Source organism: Hippocampus comes, unplaced genomic scaffold (assembly GCF_001891065.2).
Source record: "Hippocampus comes isolate QL1 unplaced genomic scaffold, H_comes_QL1_v1.1 scaffold203, whole genome shotgun sequence".
NCBI classification, from domain to species: domain Eukaryota; kingdom Metazoa; phylum Chordata; class Actinopteri; order Syngnathiformes; family Syngnathidae; genus Hippocampus; species Hippocampus comes.
The window spans coordinates 436,273-461,014 of NW_017805993.1; the positions used below are offsets into that span (position 1 = coordinate 436,273).

At 41.9% G+C, this 24,742-nt stretch overlaps 4 protein-coding genes across 7 annotated transcripts; 1 reads left to right on the forward strand and 3 right to left on the reverse strand.

Annotated features, from left to right (window-relative positions):
- Positions 1-1,477: 1,477 nt before the first annotated feature.
- On the reverse strand, positions 1,478-10,228 carry hspa9 (heat shock protein 9). The gene is made up of 16 exons (XM_019892229.1): positions 10,148-10,228; positions 9,128-9,186; positions 8,819-8,906; positions 8,380-8,561; positions 8,175-8,299; positions 8,007-8,080; positions 7,787-7,893; positions 7,182-7,344; positions 7,013-7,105; positions 5,651-5,860; positions 5,293-5,520; positions 4,969-5,191; positions 4,531-4,625; positions 3,971-4,063; positions 3,152-3,292; positions 1,478-2,566 (listed from the first exon to the last, which is right to left on the reverse strand). Exons 1-16 carry the CDS (start codon positions 10,226-10,228, stop codon positions 2,483-2,485), a joined length of 2,046 nt encoding a protein of 681 aa, XP_019747788.1. The 3' UTR covers positions 1,478-2,482.
- A 400-nt stretch (positions 10,229-10,628) lies between these two features.
- On the forward strand, positions 10,629-13,467 carry rab33ba (RAB33B, member RAS oncogene family a). 2 transcript variants are annotated; one of them, XM_019892234.1, is made up of 3 exons: positions 10,629-10,804; positions 11,237-11,545; positions 12,592-13,467. In XM_019892234.1, exons 2-3 carry the CDS (start codon positions 11,315-11,317, stop codon positions 13,084-13,086), a joined length of 726 nt encoding a protein of 241 aa, XP_019747793.1. In that variant the 5' UTR covers positions 10,629-10,804; positions 11,237-11,314; the 3' UTR covers positions 13,087-13,467. The 2 variants fall into 2 exon arrangements, with proteins under 2 accessions (XP_019747793.1, XP_019747792.1); XM_019892233.1 differs by lacking the exon at positions 10,629-10,804 and having other exon boundaries at positions 10,834-11,545.
- Positions 13,468-14,049: 582 nt separating this feature from the next.
- LOC109529078 (uncharacterized) lies at positions 14,050-18,712 on the reverse strand. Of its 2 annotated transcripts, XM_019892235.1 has the most exons (6): positions 18,176-18,709; positions 16,496-16,555; positions 15,464-15,595; positions 15,222-15,368; positions 14,492-14,549; positions 14,050-14,397 (listed from the first exon to the last, which is right to left on the reverse strand). In XM_019892235.1, exons 1-6 carry the CDS (start codon positions 18,338-18,340, stop codon positions 14,291-14,293), a joined length of 669 nt encoding a protein of 222 aa, XP_019747794.1. In that variant the 5' UTR covers positions 18,341-18,709; the 3' UTR covers positions 14,050-14,290. The 2 variants fall into 2 exon arrangements, with proteins under 2 accessions (XP_019747794.1, XP_019747795.1); XM_019892236.1 differs by lacking the exon at positions 15,464-15,595 and having other exon boundaries at positions 18,176-18,712.
- Positions 18,713-19,616: 904 nt separating this feature from the next.
- On the reverse strand, positions 19,617-24,130 carry setd7 (SET domain containing 7, histone lysine methyltransferase). 2 transcript variants are annotated; one of them, XM_019892230.1, is made up of 8 exons: positions 23,893-24,127; positions 22,234-22,363; positions 21,385-21,586; positions 21,104-21,293; positions 20,500-20,581; positions 20,306-20,423; positions 20,066-20,223; positions 19,617-19,995 (listed from the first exon to the last, which is right to left on the reverse strand). In XM_019892230.1, exons 1-8 carry the CDS (start codon positions 23,930-23,932, stop codon positions 19,803-19,805), a joined length of 1,113 nt encoding a protein of 370 aa, XP_019747789.1. In that variant the 5' UTR covers positions 23,933-24,127; the 3' UTR covers positions 19,617-19,802. The 2 variants fall into 2 exon arrangements, 1 of the variants encoding a protein (XP_019747789.1); XR_002170778.1 differs by lacking the exons at positions 20,306-20,423; positions 20,500-20,581 and having other exon boundaries at positions 19,882-19,995; positions 23,893-24,130.
- Positions 24,131-24,742: the final 612 nt, after the last annotated feature.

The window sequence follows — 24,742 nt, forward strand, 5'->3', positions numbered from 1 at the left end:
GCTGTCCTCCTGATTGCCCTAACTGTAGCAAAAGGTGCTGCATCACACCAGCAGCTTGCCGAGTTCATTTCATACCTGACTGCTTCCAAATGGTCATTCCAGACCACTTTTAGGTACAACAAATGCTGCAGCAAACATCTTATTGTCCTTATACAACACCGCGCTTATCTACAAAAGAGCTGATAAGATGCAACGGCAAGTCATCAATAGTCGGCTCACGGCATTAAATCGACTAAGGAATTATGCTAACATTTGAAGAAATAATCGTGCTTCTCTTGCATTCTACAGCCTCGCTTTTAATTCCGTAAGCTTTTCCCTCAAAACGGATTAACGTGACATTTAAGTCAACAACTCTCCAAAATTAATAATGCTTATCTACAATTGGGCAAAGGACAACATGAACCCTGTCGAGTCAAAGTATGCCGTAGTGTTGAAAAAGACATGAAATGGAAAACCAACTTTTTAATTGCCTGTGTTCTCTGAGGATCCGCCCACCCATCAAGTGTGAACCCACACCACCACGTCAATCTCATCATCATCTGCATCCTTTTACATTTTGAATTTTGTGTCGTCAGGCACTTTCATGTCAAGCCATAAGGTTAGCAGGTCTAGAAGGTAAGCAGGTTCAAAGTGCTCCACTGGCGGTTGTAGACAGTTTGGGATAGCGAGGGGGTGGCAGGAAGTTCAGCTGAGAGGACGGAGCCACACACTCTCTCTCTCACACACACACACACACACACACACACACACACACACACACACACACACACACACACACACACACACACACACACACACACTTCTAATTCAGGTTTCCTTTTCTGACTCTCCCGGCACATTTTATGCATGCCATCTGAATCCTGTAGGCTAATGTTGAGCACTAACCTGGTCAGTGTATGCTATGCAATAACAATTCTCACCTAAAGGCTGCCACCAATGACTATTTTGCTTGTCGACTAGTCACCGATAGCGGTTGCAATTAGTCAACTACGGTAATTAGATCACCTGTAAATTGCAGCATATTGCACCAGAAAGCAGCTGCTCTTTTATAGCCATCATTATCCATCCATATATTTTTTTAATCCGCTGATCCTTACAAAAGGTTGCGGGCATGGTGGAGCCTATCCCAGCTGTCTTTGGGCAGTAGCCGGGGTGGACCCTGAACTGGTTGCCAGCCAATTGCAGCGCACACATAAACGAACAACCATTTGCGCTCACAATCACAACTAAGGACAATTAGTGTGTTCCTTCAACCTGCCATGCTTGTTTTTGCACGTCACAAAGACGCGCTTTCTCACGCCCTCCTCTCTCCCAGCCATCCATGCCATACCAGCTGGTTATCGAGAGGCCATGTTAAATCTGTATAGTATTTTAATGAAAATTAAACACGAAAAAGATAATTTTACTAATAACAATACACTTCAAACTAATTAGACATAATTTATCATGATTAAAATAAAGCATTGGTAATTGTACAGTATATGTATTTGCTTTTATTAATATTCAACCAATTAGATGAGAGAAATGAATACAAAAAATGGCATACATTTTACCACATATTAGGAAAATCAGCTCAATTAACGCAACAGATATCATAGGACTCCATTCATCCATCCATTATCTGAAGCGCCTTCTCTGCACAAGGGCAATGGCCGTGCATGCTGGACTGTATCCCAGCTGTTTCGGGCAGTAGGCAGAGTACACCCTGAACTAGTTGCAGGGCACACATAACCACCGTTCACACTCACAATCACACCAAGAACAATTTAGAGTGATCAAAATCATGTAAATACTCGGCCGGCTGGATGGATGCAATGCATAAACCGATGTTCCCCTCAAGAGTTTTCACACAACCTGCTTGCAGAATACCCCTCGTGTAAAATCTCAATTTTAAACATGGAGACTGTGTTAACTGAAGATTCCTCGTTACAGCGGCAGCTGTTGTTCAAGAGCTTTATTAAATAAACCTTGCTTGTTTGCATTACATGGGTCCTGCGATTGGCTGGCACCCAGTGCTGAGTGTACCCCATCTTTCACCCCAGGCAGGTGCAAGCTCACCTGCAACCGAAATGAGGACAAGCACTGTAGAAATTGGATGGATGGGGATGGGGGTCGGGGGCTCGCTTAAGATGCAGATAAACATTTCCCTCTGCTGGACAACAAGAGTAGGATCCATCACCACAGCTCAAGGAAGATGAGGCTCATCTTTGTCCCATCACAGTTACAAACCACAATTGGTTCAATCAGTGTCAGGCCTAAATTCTTTTTTTTTTATTACAAAACAAAAAGCAACATGATTGTGACCCACCTGCCCATATATCACTTTGAACGCCTGCATACATCTACAACACATACTTATATCCGTACATAATTCTGCTTCACAACATTCACACTTTCACAATCACCCCCCCCCCCCGCCTCAATTCCCCAACAGTCCTGTTGTCAAATTCTGTGACAACAAATGCAGTGCAAATTCAAAAGTCTACTGCTGGCCCTCTTTCTTCTCCCCTTCTGAGCCACTGCCGCTGTCACCACTGCTGCTGCTGCTGTCACGCTCTGACGCCATCTGTAGGAGAAAGAACCAAAAAAAAACCACACACAAAAATTATACTTTGTAACCTGGCTGGAACTATTTATTTACAAGACGCTTACATGTTGAGTGGGCTATTAAACATGCATTTAGTCCAGTGTTGGGATCTGCTTCATGCAAGTATTATTATTATTTTTGTAAATTTGGCACGAGTTTGTTTCTCCACAAACGGCAGAAACAAAGTCCGAGTCACTCGAGTGGTGGCGTATATGAAGCCGCCTCATATCCAAGTCTGGGCATTCAAAACCCAAGGTACTATTGTATTTCTTCTGTCTTATTACCCTTTCTGTTTGTTTCAAACATTGGTCACTTTTCATTTCCAAATATCTCTGACTTTATCGTTTGTGCTGAGGTAAATAATCACTGAGCAGTTATTATACACACATAGATAAATTAAAGCAAAATCAAATTATGTTGAATGTTTCTCCCTGAACGACAATGATCCTGACACCCCTACGCCAAGCTATCACTCGAATGCTTTTGCTCCTAGGATTGGAACTTTTAAGCTAGTAGTGATGGTCGTGTTTCCTAAGACCCACAAATGATTAGGGTTGTACACACCTTCTTGTAGGCCATTTCAAAAAGCTTGAGCGACGCCTGCTGAAGGTTGCTGGCTGCCTGCTTGATGTTCTCTCCTGTTTCCGAATCCTTATTGGTAAGAAGATCTCGGACCTTGGTGATCTCCTCCTTTAGCTTGGTGCACTGCAAGGAGGAGTTACAAAAGCTTTCAAGCTTGATTTCATGGTCATTCCCGAACAGCCAAACTTCCCACAGTGTGGCCCTGCGCATACTACACTGCACAATTCCAAGCCCCAGATTATGTTTGTCAACACATCATAATAGAACAATGCTATTTACTGTAACTTCCCTTTGTGGCTTATTCAAAGTTGCTTCATTTATCCAAACAACTTAGTATTCTGAAGCCTGTGAAAAGTAGCACAGCTACAAGAACGGTGTGAAGAGTATTATCCTCATACGATATAGTAATCTTAATTGGGCAAAACTGTTGTGAATTTTTTTTTTCCATTCTGGTTACTTGAACTAGTAAACCTATTTTTCGAAATGAAACAATGTTGACAAAAGGAACATTTCTTTTTGCCCCAATAATCTTTTGTTCATGGTGGGGCAGCTGTCAATAACTATCAGGAACAATCACATAATTTTTGCCATGCGTCCAAATTGAAGGCCCAAGCATGAACTTGAGCACATAAGCGTCATTTACCACCTCATCTAATCGTCATTTACCACCTCATCTAATCGTATCATCAAGAACAATATTTACATTCTCTCTCTTCAAGATTATACATGAAGTTGTGATCTGTTTATTAAAAACAACAAGCTCCCTATATACAAATCACACCAACAAAAAATGTAGTTTACCTCATCAGCAGGAAGCTGGTCCTTGAATTCCTCCATCTTTGATTCCGTATCATGAACAATGCCCTCTGCCATATTAACAGCTTCCACACGCTCCTATCAGACACAATTAGATCAGGAGTCAGACAGACCATTTAGGCATGAATGAATCGGAAAAAATAAAACAAAATCTTAACATACAAGTTACCACTATTAAACCTGGAATCCCGCGGTGACTATATACGCCCACATTACGATGTGCTGAATGACTCAATGTACAAATATGCAGACATAACATTATCAGTTATAAATTCTTGTAGTTTAAATAATTATGGATACAATTCATGCTGCCATTTAATCCGACAGATTTGAAGCAACCATCAAGGAAAATGTTTCATCTACATACTCATTTGGTGAACATGCATTAAAATTCAGAGCAAATTGATCACACCGAAAAGGAATCAGCAAAACGTCATGACTCAATGTAATCTAGCCCCAAAAGAAGCTCGTGATGACCCCTGGCTACTCAAGCTACTCCCTCAGCAATGCCTTCACTATTCACTCCTTCAGCACGAGGCCCTCACCTTTCTCCTTCTGTCCTCTTCTGCATACTTCTCTGCGTTCTTCACCATGTTCTCAATGTCGTCTTTACTAAGACCTCCTGATGACTGGATAACAACTACGGACAAAAGAAAAAACAAGCAACACCAATTATGTTTGTAAATCCCCTTGTGAAACGTACCATTGCAGAAGCAGTAGTCAAAGTCTGCGTAGAAGGAGCAGCTGTAGAAACAACTTCACTGCGGTGTCCTATCGACTAACCATTTCATTTCGCATTAGCATTTAGCTGTTAGCCCCAGGGTGCAACGACTTGATAGAAGCGCTTAAAAGTTCAATTTTAATTCAACCTGAATTGGAATATTTGCACAAATTGTGGCAAATATGTAACATGTCTTTACGTGACTGTGTATACTAAGATTTGGATCGAACCGGCCGCACTTGCAACGGGGAGAAAAACTCACTCTGCTGTTCCCGGCCCGTCCCTTTGTCCTTGGCAGACACATGGACGATGCCGTTGGCGTCGATGTCAAAGGTGACCTCGATTTGGGGAACGCCGCGTGGGGCAGGAGGGAGTCCCACCAAAGTAAACTGACCCAGCACCTTGTTGTCTGCCGCCATCTCCCTCTCACCCTGACAAACTTTGATCTCCACTTGAGTTTGTCCATCTGCTGCTGTGGAGAACACCTGATGGGGAGCAGGAAGAAATGCAGCACTTCAGTGTCCTTTTCTCAAGATTAACAGGCTAAGATGGCATGTCTCCATGTAGACCTTCAACACGTCTGTACCTGGCTCTTCTTGGTGGGAATGGTTGTGTTCCTGTTAATAAGTTTGGTGAAAACCCCGCCCAGAGTCTCAATTCCAAGCGACAGTGGCGTCACATCCAGAAGCAGCACATCCGTGACATCTCCTGCGAGGACGCCACCCTGGATGGCTGCCCCTATAGCCACAGCCTCATCTGGGTTGACAGATTTGCTGGGTGCGCGGCCAAACAAGTCTTGAACAGTCTGCTGGACCTAAAAGAGGGAGACTGTGTTAGTGCAATGAGGCATCAATACGCCTGTGCCAACTGGATGTGCAGAGCTACAGTATAGCATTTGGCTTGGGCCAGATATCGAGAATTCCATCAAACATATTGCTGCATACCTTGGGCATGCGTGACATGCCTCCAACCAGAAGCACCTCTCCAATGTCACCCTTGGACACCTCTGCATCTTGCATGGCCTTCTGACAGGGTGCGACCGTGCGACGGATCAGGTCGGCCACGAGGCCTTCGAACTGAGCACGAGTCACTTTCATATTGAGATGCTTGGGACCGGAGGCGTCCATGGTCAGGTAGGGCAGATTGATGTCGGTCTACAGGCGAGAGCATACAATCAAGTTACAGAGCAGCCCGGCTAGGAAAATACCCAAATGACTTTATTGACATTAATGGAGTGAGTGAATGATGCTACAGCTTTTCGAAAGGAAAGTTGCCTCTGAACAATGTCTGCCTGCCCAGAAGATCTTGGTAAGTGGTTGCTAATCCAGGACAAGGCTGTCTTTCTAAATGAGACACCTGCCACTTACAGTTATGTTCAGATTAATCATGTCACGTGCTTAAAAATGTAAGTAAAGATGTAAAGCTCTATGAAGTAATAGCTTTTACTTCCACTGCGTATTTTATTCAAACCAGGAAATACAGAACAATCTAATAATTTTTTTCAAAGCATCAATCCATTCGTTCTCTGTATCGCTTATCCTCATAAGGCTCGCACGTGAGCTGGAGCCTATCCAAGCTGTCATTGGGCGAAAGCCCGGCTGCACCCTGAACTGTTCACCACCCAACGGCACATTCACACATACATACAATGTAGAGTCTTCACTTAACCTAGCCTGGATGTTTTGGGAACGAGGGAGGGAACAGGAGGATACACTGGGAGAGCATGTAGAGCTGAACCCACAACCTCAGAATTGTGAGGGCAAACCAGTCTGTTACTGTGAAATCATTCTTTCAAAGCATTTCCATCCACTACAATAGCTCCTTTTTTTTTTTTTTAGCCTGGATGTTTTGGGAACGAGGGAGGGAACAGGAGGATACACTGGGAGAGCATGTAGAGCTGAACCCACAACCTCAGAATTGTGAGGGCAAACCAGTCTGTTACTGTGAAATCATTCTTTCAAAGCATTTCCATCCACTACAATAGCTCCTTTTTTTTTTTTTTTACTTTGTTCCCGCTGCCTAAAGTCAATAATAGTTGCGAAGTGCAAATTCCCATTTTAAATCAAAATATAGGGGAAATAAATGTGAGTCCAGGAAAGGGCTTCTTGTTAAGTTTGGTGGTGTAATACATTCAAATGTGCTTAGCATTAAATGACTGAATTTATTTAAGACTTGGAACACAATATCATGGGGAAGTAAAATGTAACAGAAAGTATACTTTGGAATTTCCAAACTTCACCCTTTTTGAAAACCTGGCAGAAACCCTGCCTGGACAGCTGTCAATTCTTCAAATGACACATGCATACCTGCAGTGACGATGACAGCTCACACTTGGCCTTCTCGGCAGCCTCTCTGACTCTCTGGAGGGCCATGCTGTCTTTCGTCAGATCCACACCAGACTGAAGTGGCAAAATAACATGTATATGAACATTTCAACTCATGAGGCCACAGTCAAGATGGTCTTTCGTTAATCACCTCTCTCTTAAATTCTTTGACAATGTGTTTGAGTAGGGGTAGGTCAAAGTCCTCTCCTCCAAGGATGGTGTCGCCATTGGTGGACTTCACCTCAAAAACTCCCTTCTGTATCTCCAAAATGGAGATATCAAACGTACCTCCACCAAGATCATACACGGCAATACTGGAAAACAAACAAGCTGGTTTTACTGGGGAACTCGATTCCAGCGAAAGAAGGCATCAGAGTGATTCAAAACGAATTAGAAGCCATAGTCTACCCTTTGCGCTTAAAGAGGAAGTCAAGTCAAAGATTTTCTTAAACATTTTCTTTACAATAATATGTCCATGTGTTCAGCACCAGTGAAAACATGGCATTTTGATTAATATTGCATTTGTGCTTATAAATTAAGTAGAAAAATCCACACGATTTTATGTACTTGTTAAGTCAAATTTGTGTCAGTGTTTATGTGTTGTGGTTAAATGATGACACCACTCTGACTGGCTTCTTTCAATTTTGGCATTTACTGATTAAAAATAAGCTAATGAGCTAACTCCATACCAAAGTATTAACATTTTTGTTTGACTTTCACATGTGACGCATTTAGTTTAGAATCAATTCCACTCACATCTTATCCTGGGTTTTGTCCAAGCCGTAGGCCAGTGCAGCCGCTGTGGGCTCATTGATCACGCGCAGGACGTTCAAACCAGCGATCTGACCAGCGTCCTTGGTAGCCTGAATGCACATCAACACAGCAATTAGTGACAATGAGCTTTCACAGGAGATGACTCAATGAGCTGACGTAGTTTGGTTCGCCGGTGTGTGCGCTTGCGCCTGCGTGCGTTTACCTGTCTCTGAGAGTCATTGAAGTAAGCTGGTACTGTGATCACAGCATTCTTCACTTTAGTTCCGAGGTAGTTCTCTGCAACAAAAAAAAATCACCAAAACAGCACCAGATCAAACGGTGTCTGTTGTCTGTTTGTGAACAAGAAACCCCTGAGAAAAACAGCCATTACCTGCCGTCTCCTTCATCTTCATCAGGACGAAGGCTCCAGCCTGACTGGGGGAGTACATTTTTCCATGAGCCTCCACCCAAGCATCACCATTAGAAGCACGCACAATCTTGTAGGGCACATTCTTCCTGTTGATGGAGAACAAAATTACGTTAGCTAAAAGACCAATACCAATACCAATATCCCACATTTGCATAAACCTACTCACAAGTCTTTCTGGACTTCGGCGTCATCAAAGCGGCGGCCAATCAGTCTCTTTGTGGCATACAACGTATTCTGAGGATTGGTGACAGCCTGCCGTTTGGCAGGCATGCCAACCAGACGCTCCCCTTCGGCCGTAAAAGCAATGACTGAAGGAGTTGTCCTGGCTCCCTCTGCATTCTCCAACACCTGCGAAGAAAGGACATTCAGGTATTACATCGTTTCATGTACACTATGCTGCATTCATGCACTGAGGTCGTTAGAGGAGGCAGTCTTGGCGATATTTTGACAAAACATTAACTATGGGTTTTGCCAAAATATGACTGGATGCAATATAGTCTGGTAAAATCTATTTTATTCATAGGGTTCCCATTTAAAAGTTAGTTCAAGGCACTTTTTATTTGGAGCAAATCTATAAACACCAGAACCGACATATTGGGTATCACCTTTGCTTGTTTACCCTCCATGACAGCAACACATGAGTTGGTGGTTCCCAGATCAATTCCAATGACTGCCCCCTTGATGGCTTCCGACCTGCAAAAAAAGTCAATATTAGTCATGTAGCTTTTTGAAATGAAAAATTGTTTTCCTCCAATTTATTGCTATATGTAACATTCATCTCTTACGTATGCACAAATTAACAAATGATCAAAAAAGCAACATAGACTGTCATTGTTTTCTTTAAGCAGTTTTTCTTCCAAGTTTGGACTGACGATTATATCTCGAGCCCATATAACCAACTGAAATATACTTACGCATAGTCTCTCCTGGACAGGGCTCTAAGAGCATCAGATTGGAAGCCGCTCCAGTGAGCCTGTGGGGAGAACACAACGTAGTTTCTAAATCCAAGGCTTTAGGCCAATTAAATGCTCTAACATGATTGGGACAAAAAACACATAACATGACATCACTGCACACACACTCGTATTTGGCAGCTTGGAAGTACACGACTCAGGTCAAACGAGTGTATGATTCGGCGCATGTTTGTTGTACAGAATAAACCCGCCGCCCCCACCCCAAAAATAAATTACAGCAATGGTCAGAATAATTGACAAGTACAGTGATCAAATCATTAAGTGGGCAACTGTGCTCTCTCTCTGTATGCAGCTATGTTGTAAGTGGAAGCAGTGCACATCAACAACTGACAATGAATAAATGCTGACTATTTCGATTTCATTTGGTTAAGCTTCCTTGATTTAACATGTTCGGAATACAGAGGCAGGTAGTTATATTGGCATCAGGGGTCCTTGGAAAATCTCTCTCTGTAAGAGGTCTCTAGACTCACAACCTTTGAGAACGACCCCATTGGATGAAAATTGCATCAGGTAGGAGGGCATCACTTTGAAGGTCAATGAGTCATACATCCGCCACAGACTTGGGTTGATGGATGAAACACATTGGCCAAATTAACTAGTTAACACTGCAAGCATCACTCAACATTGAATACGACGGAGACGATTACAGGTTACATGATTATCGAACTCCACAACCGCCAAAATGTCATACGCAGGTGTTCGCATTCATTCGCTCTCAGCAAAAAATAATTATCAAACCGATGCTAGATCAAATTTGTGCGGCTTCAATTCCGAACGACTGTGTAAAATACACTGCAGAGCACGTGACGACCAAACGACAAATGGCGTTTTAAAAGTCACGAGAACAAGATAGCCTCAAGCTAACTGCTCACATAATATACATCGCAGTGGCCTTACAAAAGTAACAATAAACGGTGAGGAGAATGTCTTAATTGTCGTTTACGTGTGTGGGAAGCTCACCTTTGTTAGCAAAGATGACACATTTCGTGCGCAGCTTCTTGTCGGCAGAGTCCTTGAAACACTTCGGGCAACGCTCAACATTTTTAACAGCTCGGCTAACTAACTGTAATAAAACGAGATTAACCGTTTACCAGTAAAGAATACTGACGAATTTTCAACAATCACTGCCTAGTGTCTTCTCGAGAGCTAGATGCGGATCAATGCTAGCGCTTGAGTGCCGTCACACTACCGGTAGATAGTCAAGAGAAAGGCTAAAGAACTGCGACGCACCTTCTGGAATTATCCAACACATGTTACACCATGGAAAGCTGGAGGACCCCTAAAATAGGATGTTGATATAATGCCTGAGTATATTTTAACCATTTGGAAACATGATACCCCTTAGAAAATTATTTAAATCACATGTTGCCCTGGAAGAGATATTTATAATCTTATAAAAATATTATAATTTGAAATATAAAAAAGAATGTATTATATTTTGACGGCTTTTACAATCAGGGTTAGTATCGGGCACCTATGCCTGTGGGCATATGAAGGTCATGATGTAACGGGACCATCGACAGTTTCACGCGTGTTACATCAGGGATGCAGATTGAAAATAAGTAAATAAAATGACCACCGATATTATCTTATGTCAGGAGTCGCTGATCATTCACGGTAAATCCAATGTCATGCTCACGTTTAAAAAAGTACCTGACTGAGTGAGATAGAGACAAAACTAATATCATATTGCTTATTCGTGATCAGTTTGCATTGTATTACACTGGAAAATCTAAGTGGAATAAAGTAGCTTTTTAGTCAAGCCTTGTCAGTTTTATAGACACATTTCTTCAATTGAGTCCTTCCATTTCCGTGTCCAGTGAATGCAACATTCGATATTCTCGCGAGAAGTGAGCAGACGGAAACGTGGCTTTGTGGCTGAAATACAAATACAGTACTGTAAGACAAAAAATCTGCACACTTTTGCAGTCATATCAGTAGTTAATTAAGTAACTGAAAGTCACACATAGACATATCAGATAAGTACAAAATTTGAGAGACAGTGGCAACTGTCAACAAGCTCTTTTCATCGCTTGCTTGTCAACACAGGGTTTGGAGGCTCTCTCTTCGCAGCCGTGAAGGGAAAGGAGCATTCACTGGTCGTCGTTGAGCAGCTTGTCAGCGACCATGGCAGAAAGCCTTTCTCCGGGTGAATTCTCCAGCTCTCTGACGAGCTCCGCCAGCCTTCCTCCGCCAAGGACTCGTATCTTTAAAATCATCGTTATCGGGGACTCGGGGGTAGGCAAGACATGCCTGACGTACCGCTTTTGCGCCGGAAAGTTCCCCGAGAAGACAGAGGCCACGATCGGGGTGGACTTCAGGGAGAGGCTGGTCGATATTGACGGCGAGAAACTCAAGGTGGGCATTGCAGCTCTTGCGAATTGAGTATTTTTTTTTTGTCTTTCTCTTATTAGCTCAGATACGTAAACGTAGGGTGCGTCTCGGGTGAACAACAACAAGACATCCTCGTCCTCACCTTTAACCATGTATTTATTCTGAATCCCGTGGTTGTCTCATCTATGGCGCGCGCCAGGAATTCATGTGTGATTTTCAGCATCATAAGTGCATGCATGGTACATGTCTCTCACGGGCGACTGGAATTGCAGATGTGACACAAATACTCTTTGTCTTAAGATAAGAAATCCTTTATTAGTCTCGCAATGGAGAAGTTAAGTAGATGTTTTTACGTCTGGTCTAAGAAGTAGACTGAAATATACTCAAATACTAGACAAAACAGTTTTTAGGGGACAGACTTCTCAATGTATGCATGTTTTTGGATCAAACGGAACATTTTGAAAACCAGAAGCTCATGATTGTTTTGGGCTGGCACAAGACAACCCATTCGACATTGTTGCCGAAAACATTATCGCTTGCTTCTCTTGATTTGTTGCTCATGTTGTTAATGCTTCCATGTCACTACATTCCGGGTTTTTTTTTTCTACCTTTAAGACCCCAAGGTCTCAATCATCATATCTCATTCATGGTTGACATCACCTCTGACGTCTATTTTTTTTAATGTTGTTTGGTCATCTGTGGGGGTTAATAAAAGTAACAAGCCTATCTTGACAAAGTAAGAGTAGGGAATACAAGATATTTTTTCAAATTGAGGGAAGTAAAATAAGTTGTCAGAAAAATAAATATTCAAGGAATGTTGTAATGTTTCAGAGACCTGAAAATTCTACTCATGCACACAGTCATTGTATTTTGTTGCTTTCCACCACACTAATGATGCCATTCAATTGTTACTTACTTGAAATACAATCAATGCTTGCTTGTCCTGTAGCCTCAAACGATCATTTAGTTAATCGAGATTGCGTTTGATTAACACCGCAATTGTGTTTTGCCTTTTCTTTGGATTTTTTTGGGTGATACTTCTTCCAAATGCTACCGTTTCTATCATACAGATCCAGCTGTGGGACACAGCAGGCCAGGAGCGCTTCAGGAAGTCAATGGTGCAACACTACTACCGCAACGTGCATGCTGTCGTCTTCGTCTATGACGTGACCAACGCTGCCAGCTTCCGCAGCCTCCCCGCCTGGATTGAGGAGTGTAAGCAGCACGCTTTGGGCACAGAAGTGCCCAGGATACTTGTTGGAAACAAGTGCGACCTCCAAGACTCTGTCCAAGTAGGAACAGACGTGGCACAGCAGTTCGCTGACTCCCACTCCATGCCTTTGTTTGAGACCTCTGCTAAGAACCCAAACAGCCAGGGCGGCATAAATTCTGGCAATAGTGACCATGTCGAGGCTATTTTCATGACGGTGGCTCACAAGCTCAAGTCTCAGAAGCCTCTGGTGTTGAGCCAACCTCCTGCAGGATCAGGAGCGAGCATCAACTTGAGCAGCAGAATGGAGGATGGCACTGATGGGTCACGGGGTTGGGCTTGTAGCAGCTGCTGATTGGCGGAGAGACAAGACCAGAACAATGAATCATGCGGATGCACAGACTGATTCACAGCCACAAGAAAATCAACAGTTGCACATACCTGTGCTTACATTCATTCATTTGTGTCAAGTTTTGGCTGGATAGCAAGTGGATTACTGTGTTGGAATGAAAATGAGATGAAATCAATTCATCTATCTTTTGTGCTCTTTGGCCACCAACAAAAAGCCCTGAAGCATGAATACAGAATTTGAAATGTACCTGCGATTGTTGGGACAATGGTTGAAATGTGAAATTTAAGCATGGTAAACAGTCAGCAGCATTTACTCTGTTTCTTCTTTGTCACAATAAAATACCTCAGTTCTTGAGAACTGACTTCACACTAGTAGATATGGCAAACAATTGTTCTCACGGTACATGCTATCAAATGCAAACCGTTCTACATTACTGCGTACCCTGCAGCATGTGATGCAATAATTCACTTTCAAGCATTTGTCTTTCACTGAGGATGAAGGATACAAAGGGAACCTTTGAGAATGACGTTCATAAAAGCAGTTATGCACGCTATACCGGTATAGCAGACCCCCACATATTCACGGTTTGGCACAAGCAAATTTGCATGTTAATTTTTTTTCTTTTATATTTTTTGGCGTGGGGCGGGGGTTCCGACAAACCACCCATTTTTTTCTGGGAAATAAATATTGAATGTTTTTTTGTTTGTGTTTTTGAAGACTTTTTGGGTAGATTAAAAAGTCCTCCATCACATTTTAATGACCATCAATTATACATGTATTTCCTCCTGTCGCGGGCTGGCTGAGAATCGCAGTATACAGTGATATTAAACTGTGTTTTCTGGGGTAATGCAAGTGGGGAGGAAAATTATTGCAGTGGTTTAGTCATGTGACCTTGCAATAAACAATCTAACATGTGGTGCGATCTCTATAAACAGCAAGTAAACCAAATGCAACTACTTTTTTGGGCAGAATTTATTCATGAAATGGTTTACAAATTTAAAAGTCACATTGTTACAACAGAGGCAGTGAAATACTAAGTTTAGGTAAATATTACGTAAGAAACTATGTACAGTAATCTTTAGTGAGAGAAGGATGCTACTGGAGTGCCCAATGCTTGGTACCTGCTCTGTCAAGAAAGCAAATGATTGGCACAATCTTAAGCAGCATCACGTCTTCCAGTCGCGTGTGAAAGTATGAGAAATTTGTTTTAGTTCAGTCTACTGTATGGAGGCAACTTTGAGGGACCTTCCTGCTCTGTGGTACCAGAGTCTATCGTCTGAGCTGGAGAGTTGAAGAGCCTGTCATCACCTCCAGCTACAAACAGAAAAGCAACATCAGACTCTCACAGCTGACAGTAAAAGGTTCACGATGGTCAAATGTCAGTGACTTGAAGATTGAGAACTGTTACCTTGCCAGGTACACACCATCTCAGCTTCCACTGGGTCACATTGTGGAACCAGTGTCTCCTGCAACACACACACACACACACACACACACACACACACACACACACACACACACACACACACACACACACACACACACACACTACAAATGGAGCTAACAACCTTGTATGGTTTGTATGTACTGTTCCAAAGGGTAAAAGGAAAATGTGTGGAAGGGTGAAGTAGCTAAAAAAAAAACAAACATTCAAATGTTGAAATTTATTCATTTACAGGTTTCACAATATACTGTAGGCAATGGAAAAATTGCATGTCGACCATTTGTTGTGGCCGTCATAAAGTGACAGGATTACACAGAGTTTAGGAGAACCAACCAATCGTCTCCTAATTTTACCATTAGTCTTTTCTGTTAAAAAGTCAAAATGATTTATAGTGGTTCATCACTGCTCATCTGTGATCCTCATCAGACATCGCCTGTCAGTAAAAATAAATGTGTTGACCAAATGCTCTTACGGGTATGTTTATCTTGCCTCTGTGTTTCAGACATCTGAACAGCTAAAAATAGTTTGTTTTTGTTTTTCACAAAAACCCATTCAGTGCCATCAAAACAAGAAAGAAAGAAAGAAAAAAAAAACAATCACTGGAGCAATGCGCATCCACTGAAGAAAATGTGTCCAGCTCAGTGCCTCTGTGAAGATAGAAAATGTAACTAACGCCGACGGTATTTGTACCCACCAGTCCAGTTCGGGCGTCGTAGCAGCCACACCGGGGTAGACTCCTGCAACCCACGTAAGCGATGAGGGACGACAGGAGCAGGCTGAGGGTGCAGCTTAAGATCGTGGTGGCGTTGGCACCCTTCACCATCCGATGGAGCACAAATGTCTGTGTAGAGACAACAAAGACCAAGCAAGCTTGTTGCACTCAAGTGTGATTATGACAGCAGATGGAAATAGAGAAAGTTTTCTGAATGTGATTACCACTTCGGGACTGTTATGATGGTGGAAGACCTCCTTATCTTCCTCTCCATAAGTGAGCGTTAGACAAGAATAGCCCAATACAAAGAAAGAAGCCACGCAAGAAAGGCACGCTGCTGCCACCATCACACTCACCTGGAGGAAGTACAGTCAAGGAAATGGTCATGTGCGCGAGTTGGCATTCATGTTTTTGCAACATAACTCCCTTCTTATTGAAATAAATTATTATGATAATCTAATACGTACAACTGCCTTTCATGCAGATGCCACAAGTTCAATTGTAGGCCATTGCCCCAATACCAAGCGAGCCACTTCAAACTGGATTAAAAAAAATACATGGGTTGTGACAAAAAATGTTTATGGCATAAAAACTGTGCTCAACAAACAAAAAAAAAAAATGCGATTGACTCGCTTAGGTGACACCGTGTAGGACAAACTGAAGAACAAACTGAAAATGTTCAATGTGGACAGATAATTACCGGCAATTGGTCTGTAGATAATTATTTACCCCCTCAGTCATATTGTATGTCATGCGTTGCTGCAGGACAGAGTACCACAAATCAAGCAAATTAATTATTGAATTAATTCAGATCGACTCGAGATTAATTTACCTCGAGAGCCTAAATGCGGTCACATGTCCCTAGAATGTATGCATTTTCACAATGTGCACCCCCACCCCACCAAGGAGACGAAGCAGAGCCCCCGGTCCTCGTACATGACAAATAGGAGTCTTCTTTGTCTTTCTGGAACGGATAATCTGGAAAACTGTCAGTAATTGCAACAATAGTCTGTTCGGCACAGGAATGCAAGCTCAATGACAGCCACACTTTGTTTTTCATTTGATTGCTTTAAATTTTATATGTTTCATTCAACATCTACTTACTACTTTTTCAAGCATGTCTCCTTCTTGCATGATTTTGTCATACATGGCATTGCTGATGCTTATGACCTTAGTTTTATCTTTACCAACTTCCACTTTTACAACATTGGCTGATATGTTAGAAAGTAGTCTTTCCAGTGTACAGGAATATTTACCAGTGTTGGATTTTTCCTTTGAGATGCAAACAGAGCCAAAACACCTGGACAAGCCATGACCTGAAGGAAAAAAAAAAGAAAAAAAAAGGACTTAAAAACACAAAGTGTATGGCAAATGGAAGACAAAAGAACCGGCAGGACAGTTTGGAAACTTGGGTTGGGTTGGAGGTGCTTTTCTATTAGACCCGCTCCACACCGAAATGGCCTCGCCTGGCCTCGGATGTTCGCGTTTCCGTTTGATTTTTTCGGGGCCAAAGAGCCAGTTTTCAGAGGTGGTTCTAGAGCACTGGCCATCTGAGGCAGAGCAGGGCCACATCATCACTGTCATCTGATTTGTTGAGAGATGCAGCAAGGAACTCCACACCAAATCTGAATATTGAATCTGCTACTGGTATTTGAAGTTATATTATTGCGATTATGGAATACTTGTAGGCAACAATAATTACTTTTGGCCAGTTTTGTCATCTTACATGTTGTCCTCACACACCCGAAAGTTTGGATGCACATTTACCTACCGATAAAGGTTAGTGATGACACGACATTGAAGTTGGACTTTTGTACCATTACAATACCGAACTACCGGTAGGCATTATGTCTTCCACTAAATGAAACACACGTTAAGTATGGCACGTCAATGCATTTGCCTTGTAGGCAACAGGTAGCCTTCAACAAAACATTTTAATACAATATTATAATCATTATGGCCTTTATAAAAATGTTTTTTTGGGAGGGGGGGCAGGAGAGGTAATGCACAATATGGCCCTGTGATGCGTCAAGTCAAAAATATGTGGGTCCGAGGGGGAGGGTCATCTCATTAATTATTATTCTACAAACGGGAGATTCATAAGAAAACTGTGATCAGATTATCAGGTCATTGTATTTCTTACTCCTTGCATTACTTTTCTACTTAGTTGTTTTAAAACCCATTACGTTTATACTTTTAAACAAAAAGAAAATACTGGAATTGAAACATCAACTTAAGCCTTTTTAAATCCCAATATCCATACTTTTACTTGAGTAATTAACATCAATACTTTTGACACTTCTGTTCCTGTATGAAATGTACTACACAATATAAATAAAGTTGCCTTGCCCCAGACAAAAAATGTTTTTCTGAATAATTTCAAAAGGTTACTTCACTATTAATTTTAAATATATTTAAAACAATCATCTTTCAGAGAGTTAGCAGAGTGGATAACTGGTTAGCACATCCACCTCACAGTTCACAGTGCGGCAGTCCAAATCCAGACTCTGGCATTCCCGTGTGACGTTTGCATGTTCTCCCGTGCCTACGTGGATTTCCTCCCACATTCCAAAAACATATTTAGTAGGTTCACTGAAGACTAAATTGTCTGTGGTTCTGTCAACTAGTTCAGTTCGCACAATGCCATTGTCCTACTCTTGTTTCACTAGTGGGCCGCATTAGGTCAAGTAAATGCATGCACATTATGGTCTGTAAAACAACGTAAACGGGAAGAATGAGCGACCAGTGGACTTGCTGTTGTTTTATTATTTCTACTAGATGTAGGAATAGCTCAGAATGTTTTTAACTCCTGCTGTGGGTGTAGGTAACTTTTAATTCTTGTTTTAAACTAAAAATACTCGAGACTGAATCAACAGTGCCAATGTCTCAATTACTTGGATGCAAGATGACGCAGTGCGCAGGTGTGATGGTCTCACCATTCCGCCCCACACTGGTGTCCTGGTTGTACTTAGCGGGGTATCCTTGCGGAAAACGGCATCCATGACGCCACAAATCAAACAGATCGCCGCACATGCCACTTGGAGGACACCCAGGAAGAGTACGCGCTTTTGGTTAAAAATTAAATACCTGAAGCGGTCCATCGCCAGCCGTCAACCCGCTCGATGGTCGACCAAAGGACGCCACGGCTGGCACAAGCGAAAACTTAATTTAGCATTCAGGCTTCTAGCTGGCAGTCGAAGAACACGATTCGGACTTGGCGTCTCCAAAAATCGAAAGTATGAGTTCTTAAATCCAGCCGGTTAAAAGTGCCTATGTTGTCCCCAGGTGGCGTCTGAGCGGCAGCGGGCAGGTTGTAAATTTGCTTTCAGTTGAACTGTAGGAAGTTTATGGTAATCATTTACCTGCCCCAGTGACAAGCGCACCACCAGTTTTTTTACATAATGTGTCCTGATTTTGGACTCGCAGGATATCATGTACAACACCTGTTACACGTTAGGATCCTCGCTCATAATTGCGCTTTAAAAAAATACATATATATATTGAAATACAAATTAAGCCACTAAACACACATTGAAAAAACAAAAATATACTCTTATACAAGTGTTGAAAGTCCAGGTTGGCAAGCCCTTCTTTAATATACTTCATATGAGTGGTTAGACAGCCTTTTCCGACTTCTGACTTGGAAAATTACAATAAAATGGCCCTTTGAACTGCTACGTCCGAGATGCGAAGTCGAAAAAAAAAGGACAACAAAACTTTAAAGAGTTCAATGTGACGAGCATCGCTATTTTTCTGTCTTTTGATTGCATGGTCACAACAAAAATTGTAATTTTGACAAGCAAAACATTCTCTGCAGATAAATACTAAGCAACACAATTCACTTTTTTTTCAAATAATACAGTATATTTTTTTCGTGTTATTAGATAAATAGTGATGGTTTCCCAAACTGTGGTGATTGTGGTGGGCATAGAGAGGTACTGTAGATTAAGTCTGGCATTGACTCAAACAGGTGCCAAATGCGTGGTCCACCATCTGTATACATATCAGAATGCATAGGAAATATACTGATCATACTGTATTTAGGTAAAATTTGCTGACAGACTTATTTGGATTTTAGCAATGATAATTTTGTACCATGCAACGAACTCACTGAATAAAGACCATAGTCCACTAAAATGTGTTTTGCCCAAGTGGCTGTAAGAATTTGACTGCACAGCCAACTGTTTCCAAAAATAAATATTTATATAGTCTACCATTAGCCAAGGGAATAAACCGACATTTGTGGGTCTAATTCTACAGACCCCACGATTTTACCAAAACTGAAAAGGTCAAACATGTCAAAATACCCTCAATTTAATATAAAAAAAAATATGAGAAGTATGTTGAACATAGTTAGAACTACCGGTACATACTTTATTTTTTTAATCTTGCATAGATTTTGCCATAATCTCATAAGGCTGCAGCTCGGAACAGTTTGCCTAGCATGTTCAGCATAGTGACCTTTTATACTGTATTTATGGTACAATATGTGGCTGCAGGGAATCCAAAGCGAATCCCAAGCAGCAGGGTGTTATATATAGTCCAGAAGGACGATCTGTAGCCTCAGTGGACTGTGGGAACTGCTTGTCCATGTTGGAACACATGCAGCTCTTGCTTGTACCAGTCAGGGGCCTCTGGGCCATTCTTCCCAGTCGCCCCATGATCGTAACCGTAGGCAACCGTCAGCTCCTCTTCCTTCTGTACAGCCCTTAGGGTTCGGATGCATTTTATCGACCCAAAACGGGGGTGAACAAACCTGGAGGGGGTGGACAAACACTTTCAAACTCAATCACATTGTCAAATATTCCAAATGGTTTTGTACTTACAAATCATATTTGCAGTTCGGGGTAAAAGAGTGGTTCGCCTTGTGACCTAGAGAGGCGCAATATCGCTCCGTTTGGTCAAATGGCTGAGGTACATCAATCACAGTGTCCTCGTCCAGTGAAATTGTGTTGCCGTTTAACGCCCAGTCTCTGTTGTCCACCTGAGGATTTGTGGAAAATAGGTTCAATGAGAAATACACACTGCAGAGAAAGGATACAAGATCATCCCGGAACGGTCCACACCTCCGAGTGTGTGATTCGTACTCCATTATAAAAGGCCACCACAGTGTCTCTTTCTGCATCTGTCTTGGCAAACAGACCTTGTCCAGCTCCTTTAATCAAGGAGTCTGCCACAAACACCCTAAACAAAAACATGTAAATATCGTTAAGTCCTGCAAGTCTGCCTCAAAGGGCAATATAAAGCGAACCGTCAGTACCTTTGGCTCTCGTAAGGGTCTGGCAGCATAGCGTGGGTCGCAATACAAGTGGAGGTAGACTTGTCGTATGTATAAACAGCATCTTGAAAAAGTTGAATTGCATTTGAGATTCTTTTTAATGTGTTACGTTAATTCACAGGCGAAGAGTTGAAAGTTGAAGAGAATACGGAATAGGGCAAGGCTTCCAATAAGATACTGCCAAGTATGAATCTTTGCCCATTCATCCTGAAGAACATCACAAATCTTTGGCATGAGGGTCTGGCTCTGTGCTGTTCTGTCTGCTGGATGAATAATAAGGATTTGGTGGGAATGACAGAATCTAGCAACACCTTGGTTGAATATTTAATTGTGATGACTTTTCCTGCCCTGCCGTCCACTCCTTGCCGGAGATTTGCGCCAGCCACTCGCAAAAGCGGCTTGTTTCTGGAGTGGCAATGGGTTCATTCTAGTTCCATTGAACTTAATGGAACAAATTACGTTTGTGAACCAAGGTCCCACTGTAGTGTACTAGAATTTTCTATTTGTCAGAAAATTTTGACTGACCGAATGTCGAAAATGGCGATGCATTTCCTTGTAAAATATAGTGCCGCAGCTGCTTGCATACCGCTGGGGGTGACCTGAAAATACGGCCTTCCATTCTCAGTGAGGACCAGGGTGGCAAGCCGAGCTTCGATGAGCTCTCCCTCCACAAAACTTCCACGAAGAGCTGTGCGTCCATCAGGGTAGATGTACGCTAATGATTCACCGGTCATCTCTCCCTCCTCGTTCACCTCTCCAAACACGCAGCCTCCATCCTGGATGCAACACAGTATGCAGCAACATGCAAAATAAATCTTTTTTTTTAATTGACGTTATTTGACCAATCGTTAGTCAGATTTGACTCACAGGGTAGTATGCCCAGCATTCGCCACAGCGGATGTTGTCTTTGTACTGGCCCTTGAACACCAGACGACCGTCTCTATCCAGCTCCTGAGCAGGCCCATTGAGTTCACCATCCACATACGTGCCATGCATGACACCTCCATCTTCATACGAATACACCCCTTGTCCCTGAAGAACATCATCCACGTAGAAGCCCTCCAAGGTGCTGAGCAGATGAGACAGAGGTCACTCAAGTAAATCACCTGAACTCAAATAATAACTTGATGACTAACTTCTGATTGTTTTTGTTTGTTTGTTTTTATTTCTTCAGAGCATGAACATCAAATAAAAATAATCAAAAAAATATATAAATCAGCAAATTCAGATACGGATGAAAAAAAATCATATAAAAAAATAAAATATGATTGATAAAATCTTTATCAAATAATAAATTAAGGCAAATTCAGCCCTGAGAAATGGCTGAGGCTATTTTGTTTTCCACTTGTTAAACAGCACAATGGTCTCAACAAAACAAGAGTACAGTAAATACAAAAAGTCGACACATGGCTGTTCAAATGCCAGATTTTTAATGAGAAAATAAATGAAACCAAGGTACATCATTTCAAAATATTTCCTAGCATTAATACGACCCATAACCTGTACAACTCAAATGAATTGTCAAAAATCTTTGAGAGGAGAGGTAACGATAAAAAACACCTGAAAACGCGGTTGAAGAAGTGTGCACACCATCTTATAACTGGTATGTGGCTGTGCTCCGAAGTAACCAATCACATGCTGCTTTGTTGACCTTAAAAATGTCCCATCAAAGTAATACAACACAGTTAACTATATCGTCAAACGAAAGTACAGTACCTTCCATCAAAGAAAAAAAATTTGCCCTTTCCATTTTTCTCTCCGTGTATAAAGTGTCCTTCAAAGCGATCACTGGATGAGTAGGTCACCGTGCACAGTCCGTGAGGTTGCTCATCTTCATCCAGTGGACCTAAACACAATCAGTGATTTAACTAAAAAAGAAAGGCTTTAGTTTCTCACCACTGACTAGCAACCGGCACTTTAACATCAAAATTCCCAAGAACATGTAGCTGGTGTGGCCCATTGTTATTTTCACAAAGCAGTCAAGGTCTCCGGAACATTTATGTAAATCAGGCTGAGGACAGCAGAAGCAACTGCACAACATATTGCATCCACCGTTGATGGCACAGAAAAGAGACCCAACTTACTCAAAACAAATAGTGTCATTAAATCAGAGCAGTCCATCGTTACTAGTTGCTCTCCAGCACTCCTAAGACAGACACAAGTGAACTGGCCCTGTCTGTTTAAACCAGTCACTTCTTGATGAACCAAGTAGGCCTCTTCTTCGCTCTTATCCAGCGACAAAAGTTGGACAGCAGGATCATGCCTTAAGTTGTAAATGCTATGAGGACTTAAGATGTTGTACATGTGATTGATTTTTGAAGTGACACAAGTTCTTTGAACTTTTCATTTCAGCATTGCAGCCGCACTTTGTATCCTATCTTATTTATTTTACTTTTCATAATTCCTCGTTCTGATCCAAAACAATATTTCCTATGCATTGAAGAAATACACTTGTACCATTTTGGATGTCTTGTCTGGTTACTGACATGGCTGCTGTCAGGTGCTACCTGCCACCATTGTGCTTGGAACATTTTTGCCAATGCATTTTAGTCACTTGTATGAGACTTTTCCCATTTTGTTTGATATTCTTTGGTCGAATTTAGTTAAATGTACTTTGATACAGAACATCCCTGTGACGTGCTTCATACCTTTATTGAAAAAACGAGAGGACCTCTCAAGTAAGTTAAGTAATCAAAAGCGATTATTTTTCCTCATCCAACTCGAAACGTGACGTGTTTCATACCTTTATTGAAAAAAACGAGAGGACCTCTCAAGTAAGTTAAGTCATCAAAAGCGATTATTTTTCCTCATCCAACTCGAAATTACACTCCACCACCACCCAGCTCAGGGGAAAAAATGCTGGCGCTGTGGATGCATATTGAGTGACAACAGTTGAGAAACACTCATTGTTCTAAGTTTCAAGCCGTAAACGTGACATTATTATGAGCTATGAGCAAGATATCGGTTTGCGTTGTATTAGTCGCCTATTTATCGACTGTATCTGCGAAATGTTCATTCGTGGACATGGTAAGTTTTTTAATTAAATCCCAGAACCGAGCCAAACAAGAAATGTATTCATTCACCAATACCGTTACTGGACAACTGCCATTCAGCACAGGTGCGTGTCTTGCACGTTTTTCTTTGGGACGACACGTAGCTACAGTGGAAGACTGGGAAAAGTCAGACAGCTCTCGCGCGCCTGTCGGGCGGGTTTCTTTGTCAAATCGAGGTCCTGGCTTGTCATGTTGCAGTGAAGGCCCACTAGCGAGCACGTAGCGAGCCGACGTGCGGAGACTCGCAAGAGCTTTGTCACCAAGATTTCTACGGTGGAAATATATACTGTAATTCAAATGTGGTGGGCCTCTATTTCCTTACCTTCCACCACCTCCTCCACGTTCTCATCCTCGCTATCCATCCTGCAGGACGCCGCTACGAAGTGCTGAGCAAAACACAACTCCCACAGCTATCCGCCACGCGTGGGGCGTCGCCAAGAGATGGCAATGCCGTATGACAGCTGTGGCCACTTTTGACACAAGCATGAATTACGATCAGAATGCGTATAATTACCACGAGTTGTCAGTGGACGAAAAATTACGCACTTTCTCAAATAAAGTTGAGGTAAGCGTACTTTTTTGTTAGTTAATAACAGGGACATATAGATTATGCGACAACAAAGACGGAAAGACAAGAGTCATCCTGATGTAGGTCCAGAGGTTTTGGACCTCAACACTTGTGGGACTTGTTAAACGCTTTGAGCAACACTGCAATAGGCAAAAAAACCAACAAAAAAAAACATGCTTTTACCCAAAATCTAATTGCCCTTTTCAAACTAGTCATGAATCAGTTGTGAATAACACAACGTTGGACGATATAATCATACTGGTATGTCACTATCTTTCATTAAATATCATGATCACTTTTTCTTTAGGATTATTTTTTTTATGCAACACCCTTTTTCTACAGTGGCTGCTGGTAAAAGCTTTTCTAAAAACTCACAAAAATTTTCATGGGGTGTTCTATGATGCAAACCTGTCTTTGAGGACTTTTGACAATATGCATAAATCACGTGGTCTCCAGCAAGGTGTGAATGTTTGTAGCTTTATTTATGTAGGTACTGTATTTGAAAACAGATTCTCATTTGCAATGCTGAGAAAAATAACCTGTACAATGTATTCTAGTGTGTTTACGTGACACGTTATATTACAATGTAATGTTCAGTGAACAC

What these genes read in the sequence shown, in the direction of transcription:
- hspa9 (XM_019892229.1), bottom strand. Translation starts at nt 10,228, where the DNA reads ATGTTGAGCGTTGCCCGAAGTGTTTCAAGGACTCTGCCGACAAGAAGC. An exon ending in TGTCATCTTTGCTAACAAAG is followed by an intron (nt 9,187 to 10,147) that starts GTGAGCTTCCCA and finishes TTCTCCCCACAG; the next exon opens with GCTCACTGGAGCGGCTTCCA. An exon ending in TCAATGACTCTCAGAGACAG is followed by an intron (nt 7,894 to 8,006) that starts GTAAACGCACGC and finishes ATGTGCATTCAG; the next exon opens with GCTACCAAGGACGCTGGTCA.
- rab33ba (XM_019892234.1), top strand. Translation starts at nt 11,315, where the DNA reads ATGGCAGAAAGCCTTTCTCCGGGTGAATTCTCCAGCTCTCTGACGAGC. An exon ending in TTGACGGCGAGAAACTCAAG is followed by an intron (nt 11,546 to 12,591) that starts GTGGGCATTGCA and finishes TCTATCATACAG; the next exon opens with ATCCAGCTGTGGGACACAGC.
- LOC109529078 (XM_019892235.1), bottom strand. Translation starts at nt 18,340, where the DNA reads ATGGACCGCTTCAGGTATTTAATTTTTAACCAAAAGCGCGTACTCTTC. An exon ending in CACCAGTGTGGGGCGGAATG is followed by an intron (nt 16,556 to 18,175) that starts GTGAGACCATCA and finishes TTTTTCCTTCAG; the next exon opens with GTCATGGCTTGTCCAGGTGT. An exon ending in ATCATAACAGTCCCGAAGTG is followed by an intron (nt 15,369 to 15,463) that starts GTAATCACATTC and finishes GTCTCTACACAG; the next exon opens with ACATTTGTGCTCCATCGGAT.
- setd7 (XM_019892230.1), bottom strand. Translation starts at nt 23,932, where the DNA reads ATGGATAGCGAGGATGAGAACGTGGAGGAGGTGGTGGAAG. An exon ending in TTTTTTTTCTTTGATGGAAG is followed by an intron (nt 21,587 to 22,233) that starts GTACTGTACTTT and finishes TCATCTGCTCAG; the next exon opens with CACCTTGGAGGGCTTCTACG. An exon ending in AATGCTGGGCATACTACCCT is followed by an intron (nt 21,294 to 21,384) that starts GTGAGTCAAATC and finishes TGTTGCATCCAG; the next exon opens with GATGGAGGCTGCGTGTTTGG.